A 7,206-nucleotide genomic window follows, 5' to 3' on the forward strand; every position below is an offset into this window, starting at 1 on the left:
ATAAAATTTTATCTTCAATTCCGTTTGCTCAACTTTATTTTTTTTTGCGGTACGCGGGCCTCTCACTGTTGTGGCCTCTCCCGTTGCGGAGCACAGGCTCCGGACGCGCAGGCTCAGCGGCCACGGCCCACGGGCCCAGCCGCTCCGCGGCATGTGGGATCCTCCCGGACCGGGGCGCGAACCCGTGTCCCCTGCATCGGCAGGCGGACTCTCAACCACTGTGCCACCAGGGAAGCCCAAGTTGGCTTTTTTTTTTAAAAAAGACACATTTATAAAGTGCAATCTGGGCAAGATATGTGAATTTCAAAGTGGGTCATACATTGGGTGTAGCAATATTACAAGCATGGAAAATGATGTGAAACAGGATATAAAACTGGAAAAGTAAAGTAGAGCCAGTTCAAGGCGAGCTCTGAGTGCCATGCTGAAGAATCTGGAGGCCGCCTTGTTGTAATGAATGAATATATCTAGTCCGTTCTGCTGTGATTCTTATTTTAAAATGCAAATTTATTCCAACAAGATTGATATGTTAGAAAGAAAACAATCTGAGCATAACTCGTTCACTTATTTATAATTTTGTCTCTGAGAAACACTGGGTCAGGGAGTGACTAAGTATGGATTTGTTTGCTGCCTCAAGCTAGAATAGTTTTTACATTTTTAAGTGGTTATATTTTATTTTATTTTTTTTTTTTGCGGTACGCGGGCCTCTCACTGTTGTGGCCTCTCCCGTCGCGGAGCGCAGGCTCCGGACGCGCAGGCTCAGCGGCCACGGCCCACGGGCCCAGCCGCTCCGCGGCATGTGGGATCCTCCCGGACCGGGGCGCGAACCCGGTTCCCTTGCATCGGCAGGCGGACGCGCAACCACTGCGCCACCAGGGAAGCCCATATTTTAAATAATAGTTATACAGACACCTACACAATAGCCTTCTTGCTTCCTCATCGAAGCCTGAAATACGTATGACTCTCTGGCCTTTAAAGAAGTTTGCTGGGCCTGCTCTAGGTGAAAGCGGGAGACTGCAGCTGGCTGCACGGAGCTGCGGGGGATACACCGCCCAGCCCTCAGCCCTGGCCAGCTCCCTCAGACAAGCCTCCTTCCCCCAACTCGACCTCAGCAGCAAGTTTCACCCGATGGGTTGCCCACTTCACAAGCCAACGTCTGAGTGTTTTTGAGATGAAGTGCCGTATATGCTGTCGTATTTGTGAATTTCTTAACTATTATTTAGTGTGTATAAAACCAGCTATTTATTAAGTTCCTGTCTTTTTTTTTTTTGGACCCCATGTTTCCCATCACCCGGTGGTTTTCATTGTGTACTTTTGCATGGCGCCGGGCTTTTCAGGAATATGGGTGTCCTGCGTTAGAGCAGCGATCCTACTCAAGGAGCACCGGCAATCCACGAGTCCAAGTTACGAGACAGAACAGCCCAGGCAGAGAAAAGGGCCTACACTGAGCTCCTGTGTCACCGAAGGGACATTTCAATGTAAAGTTGATGCCTTTCAAGGCAGAAGCCAGCGGTGATTTAGATGGTATTACCAGCACTAAAAAAAGGAACGAAGGACTAGTGGCTTCTGCTATCTCAAGTTCTTAGAGACTATTGCTGATGGAGCACAGGAGAGCAATAATTTTACCTGAAATTTTTTTTTACCTGAAATAATGAATGTTGTTCAAAAGCGATGGCATTACTTCAGGAGGCCACTCCTTGATTAATTAATTAGCACTTGGGCCCAAAGCAACCTTAAATACAAGACCACCAACACCTTAGAATTTTTTAATTCCATTTTTAAATGGAAATGAAGTACTATTGAAAATTCTGCAACTTTCTTTCCTACCCCTAACAAACAATGTACAGTGGGCCTTCTGTATCCATGGGTTCTACATCTGTGGATTCAACCAACCTTGGATTGAAAATAGGAAAGGGAATTCCCTGGTGGTCCAGTGGTTGGTTAGGACTCCGTGCTTCCACTGCAGGGGGCACGGGTTCTATTCCTGGTTCGATCCCTGGTTGGGGGAATAAGATCCTGCAAGCCACATGGTACAGCCAAAAAAAAAAAAATAGCCGGGGGAAAAAGGATGCCAAAAAGCGATACTTGAATTTGCTGCACACAGGCAACTATTTACATAGCATTTACATTGTATTAGGCATTATAAATAATGTAGAGATGATTTAAAGTATATGACAGGATGTGCATAGGTTATATGCAAATATTATACCAATTTAAATAAGGGACTTGAGCGTGCTTGGATTTTGGCATGCGTGATGCCCACAGATAATAAGGACGACTGTTTAAGTGGAGAAGTCAGTTGTTACTTGGGAAAACCTGTGTTCTTCAATGTTTCCTTAACAGAAATTATATTCAGAGAAATTTAAATTGCATTGAAGCAAACATAATTTAATTTCACCTTAAAGTTTTGTTTCTAAAACTGTAGATGGCAGACATTTGAAATTAGACTTTTTTATTGGCATTTTCAATACTGACTTCAGTTCCTCTGAAATAATTTTCCATAAAACACAGGTTTAACACCTTATAACTAGCATATTTAGAAACTAAGAGTTTCCCTTAAAGATTACTTAAACATACAAGGTGAGATCAGAGTAAAGATGATGCAGGATTTGAAAACTTTCTGACTGGCTTTCAAAATGGAAGTTAAAACTATGGTTGTTTCTTTTTTAAACTCATTCAGGAGCTAACTCTCACAAATACTACCTACTGGAATGGGGCCTGAGCACGCCTTAATGGAAGGGAGCTACAGCATCTTTGCCTGGTAGCAATTAAGCTTTTTCATAAATGGCACACAGGCTGTCTAGCTTTTGCTCCAGAAGTCTGTCACTCAAGAGTGGTGTGGGGTTGAACGGCAGAGTGAGAACGGTGACTAGCCCGGCTGCTGCGTGACTCTGCTCCTAACAGCACAGGGGCACTCTGCCTCCTAACGGGCCTCCTGCTGCTTTCTGTCTTCAGTATCTGGATACTGAGACAGATCTAGGGTCAAAACTCGGCTGAACATGCAGTCATCATGCTGAAATGGAGAGAAGACAGTTAAAAGTCAGTTCCTTTACTTAAGGAATAAGTGCTATTAAATGTAAAATAAGAGCCATTAGTGAGTCTAGATTTGCATTTAAAAAGGAACCTCCTTATAGCCACCTAAAAAGGTATTACTTCTCTGCATTTACATCAGCTTTATTTATTTTTTGTATTAATCTGGTAAAGGGTACCAGAATATGCCACCCGAAAATATGCCTCTTTTGCATATGGATTGTTTTGAGCCAGAGGCTACTGAAAACCAGCAGATGTAGATAAAGCTCCAAAAACCAGGCACAAGTTTTCCTTTTGCTAAAGGAAGTTTACATTTATGTAAAAGATGACACCCTTTCCACTCTTAACTCTTTATCAGTGGAGAAGGCACCTGAATCTGCAGAGCAAATCTGACTGAACAGCCCTTGTTTACTGTACTTTTCCTGGTCACCTTCCCATCACTTGCCTCCCCTGTCCAGAAGCCCCAAGACTCTTTTCCTTATTTTAGCCTAGGATGGTATATAAGTCCAAGTTTTAGCCACCCCTTTGAGTTACTCATTGCTGGGTGTACCCATGTGTGCACACATGATGCACATATTAATAACCTGTTTTTCTCTTGTTAATCTATCTATTGCTGGTCTAATTTACAGGGCCCCAGCCAGAGAACCTGGGTTGGGTAGGAAAAGATTTTATCCCTCTCCTACACTGGTAATGAGAATTTCCATTTCTCTCCGGCAGCATATTTCCAGTGATCCCCTGACATTAATTAGGCACAGGAAGGGAAATGAATTTTTATCTTAGCTTAAAGGAAAACTCAGGAAGTAAAACCTAATTGTCCAAGAATTGAATGAGTTGCCCTGCTCCATTAGCTCAGGTAAGTATTTTCAGTGGCTCAAGAAAGGTGTGTTTGAATTCTAGAAGTTATTATACAACTTGGAACTTGTCAATTTCTTTGTTTTTTTTTCCTTTGTTAGTTTTGGAAGATAAATGGTTCCTTGTTCTACCACAATGCATTTGTTTTTGCCTAAAACATTCAAACATTACAGAAATATGAAATACAATATCGACAATTTATCCTAAGTTAATATGTACTATTATTTTATAAACAATTATCATACTGTTCTGCAATTTTCGATTTGCTTTTTCACTAAAATATATCTTAAATTTCTGTGTACTGCCATGGAAAAATATCTGAGTAGTTACTGTTAAGTCTTATTTAAATCATTAAAGCCTATATTTATAAACTGCAGAAATCAAACAGTATCTATAGACTTCACTAGGAACTTATAATTGTGCTGTCAGGACACTCTAAGGTGATTTTATTCCTCTCCCCCATTTACCTATCTTTACCTCTGGATAGATGCCTATCAGTGCATCAGCTTTGGAATATAACTCCTCTTTTAGGGAAATGATTATCATCTGAAACTGTTCCTGAGTCTGCTCTTTGATATAACTGGATACCTGGGAGGAAGCAGAAAGCACACATTTCATCAGTAAAGAAAGGCCTCGTTTCTCGGGGTCTTGAGGACAGTGATTCTGCATGTCTCTGAATGTGCCCATTTTAGGTGACAAGGCACTTACTTCCCTTTCTGTTAATTCAGTAAATCCACTACAACTGCAGAAATGGAAATAGCTCAGATTGTAAAATAAGAGGTTAGTAAAAAAATATAAACCTCATTAACTCTATAACTGAAAACTTGGAAGAATATTTTTTTAAGAATAAAGCTCTAACTTATGATACTATCACGTGAATATGAAATCAACCTTTACAACAAGATAAAACTACCACTCAGATATTTTATGAGGGTGAAGAAGGGCTGGTATTTAAACTTCCAACTTCCTATATTGCCAACAAAGCCTCAGGATGGGAAAAATATGGCGATTATATATGTATTCATAATCCATAATCAACTCATTTGGTTAGAGGGGAGCTCAACAGCTCCTTCAAGAGGCTTAATTCCAAGGAATGAGAAATAAGAACAAGACAGACTGGATAGAAATGGGTCTTGGTGAACAAACTACTCAGAATTTGGCGAATGATAAAGAACTTAGACTCAAACCACAGTTTGACAAGATAGTTGCCAACTCCCTGGATCTCTCTGCAAGCCCAGAGGGTGTCTTCTCCATGTGTATTGGTCCTGACTGCACCCAAGATACTAAGGACACAAGTTTTGGAAGCAGGAATGGCAGCTTCAGTTGAGTGAGTCACTAGCTGAGGTGAATGAGGAGAGAGGAGGGAAAGGGCTTTGGGCTAAGAGGCTGAATTCATAAAAGGAACTGCTGCATTAGAGGCAATGGCAGCCACTATGATAGAGGTCTTTAAAAAGTCTTGGGATATTGACAGAATGGAAGAGGAGATGGGATGCAAATACATAAGGCGTGCATTTTGCTAGGAGAGTTGCCGATGATAAATGCTGGGCGCCCTGATCACAAGAGGGAGTGGAAGCTCCTTCATAGTTGCTCATATCACATCACTGCTCATACTCAATTCAGCAACAGGGCGCCAGAAACATAAATCTCAAAGGGAAACTGAAAATTAAGAGGCTTTTAGTACGTAGGATAGGTGCAAATAGAAAAGAGTCTTAAGAAAGACCTAGTATGTGAAGATGCCACTAATACGAACATCTAAATTTTGCTAGAAGATACGGATCCCTTAAACGCTAGAGAGAAGGGGCAGTCCACAGTGCTGGACTCCCCCCCAACACACACCACACACAAAGGGTATGGGATACAAAGTACTAAAATTAACCTTCTGAGGGGAAATCTCTCCCAAATGAGTGAGGCTATGGAAGTCCAGTTAGCTGATGCAGACTGGCTGGCATTCAAGACAGACAAATCAAGATTTTCTTTTCTTCCCATGTTTTCTTCTTCCCCCAGTAATCCTGAAGTCTCTGGTAGGTCACAGAATGAGGCTCTTGCCTGTTCTCTACAAGGTTCAGGGGACTTTGGTTTGTTTTCTAACTTTTGTGGGTGTGGTGTTGATGTGCTATTCTTATCTACACTGTGACATGTTTAAAAAGCAAGGTCCGGGACTTGGCTGGTGGCTTCACAGGCGAACTCTATCAAACATTTAGAGAAGAGCTAACACCCATCCTTCTCAAACTCTTCCAAAAGATAGCAGAGGGAGGAACATTCCCAAACTCATTCTATGAGGCCACCATAACCCTGATACCAAAACCAGACAAAGACATCACAAAGAAAGAAAAGTACAGGCCAATATCACTGATGAACATAGATGCAAAAATCCTCAACAAAATACTAGCAAACAGAATCCAACAGCACATTAAAAGGATCATACACCATGATCAAGTGGGGTTTATCCCAGGAATGCAAGGATTCTTCAATATACGCAAATCAATCAACGTGACACACCATATCAACAAACTGAAGAAGAAAAACCATATGATCATCTCAATAGATGCAGAGAAAGCTTTTGACAAAATTCAACACCCATTTATGATAAAAACCCTGCAGAAAGTAGGCATAGAGGGAACTTTCCTCAACATAATAAAGGCCATATATGACAAACCCACAGCCAGCATTGTTCTCAATGGTGAAAAACTGAAACCATTTCCACTAAGATCAGGAACAAGACAAGGTTGCCCACTCTCACCACTCTTATTCAACATAGTTTTGGAAGTTCTAGCCACAGCAATCAGAGAAGAAAAAGAAATAAAAGGAATACAAGTCGGAAAAGAAGTAGTAAAGCTGTCACTGTTTGCAGATGACATGATATATACACAGAGAATCCTAAGGATGCTACCAAAAAACTACTAGAGCTAATCAATGAATTTGGTAAAGTAGCAGGATACAAAATTAATGCACAGAAATCTCTGGCATTCTTATACACTAATGATGAAAAATCTGAGAGTGAAATTAAGAAAACACTCCCATTTACCATTGCAACAAAAAGAATAAAATATCTAGGAATAAACCTACCTAAGGAGACAAAAGACTTGTATGCAGAAAACTATAAGACACTGATGAAAGAAATTAAAGATGATACAAATAGGTGGAGAAATATACCATGTTCTTGGATTGGAAGAATCAACATTGTGAAAATGACTCTACTACCCAAAGCAATCTACAGATTCAATGCAATCCCTATCAAACTACCACTAGCATTTTTTACAGAACTAGAAAAAAAAATTTCACAATTTGTATGGAAACACAAAAGACCCCAAATAGCAAAAGCAATCT

At 40.8% G+C, this 7,206-nt stretch overlaps 1 protein-coding gene across 1 annotated transcript in view; it reads right to left on the reverse strand.

Moving 5' to 3' along the window:
- Positions 1 to 2,920: 2,920 nt before the first annotated feature.
- SMC1B (structural maintenance of chromosomes 1B) overlaps positions 2,921 to 7,206 on the reverse strand; it is a 90,859-nt gene continuing 86,573 nt past the window's right edge. Inside the window, exons 24-25 of the mRNA XM_007128758.2 lie at positions 4,357 to 4,467; positions 2,921 to 3,010 (exon numbers count right to left, since the gene is read on the reverse strand). Of these exons, the coding sequence (XP_007128820.1) occupies positions 2,921 to 3,010; positions 4,357 to 4,467 (201 nt within the window). The remainder of the gene's footprint in view (positions 3,011 to 4,356; positions 4,468 to 7,206) is intronic.

Source organism: Physeter macrocephalus, chromosome 6, assembly GCF_002837175.3.
Source record: "Physeter macrocephalus isolate SW-GA chromosome 6, ASM283717v5, whole genome shotgun sequence".
Classification (NCBI taxonomy): domain Eukaryota; kingdom Metazoa; phylum Chordata; class Mammalia; order Artiodactyla; family Physeteridae; genus Physeter; species Physeter macrocephalus.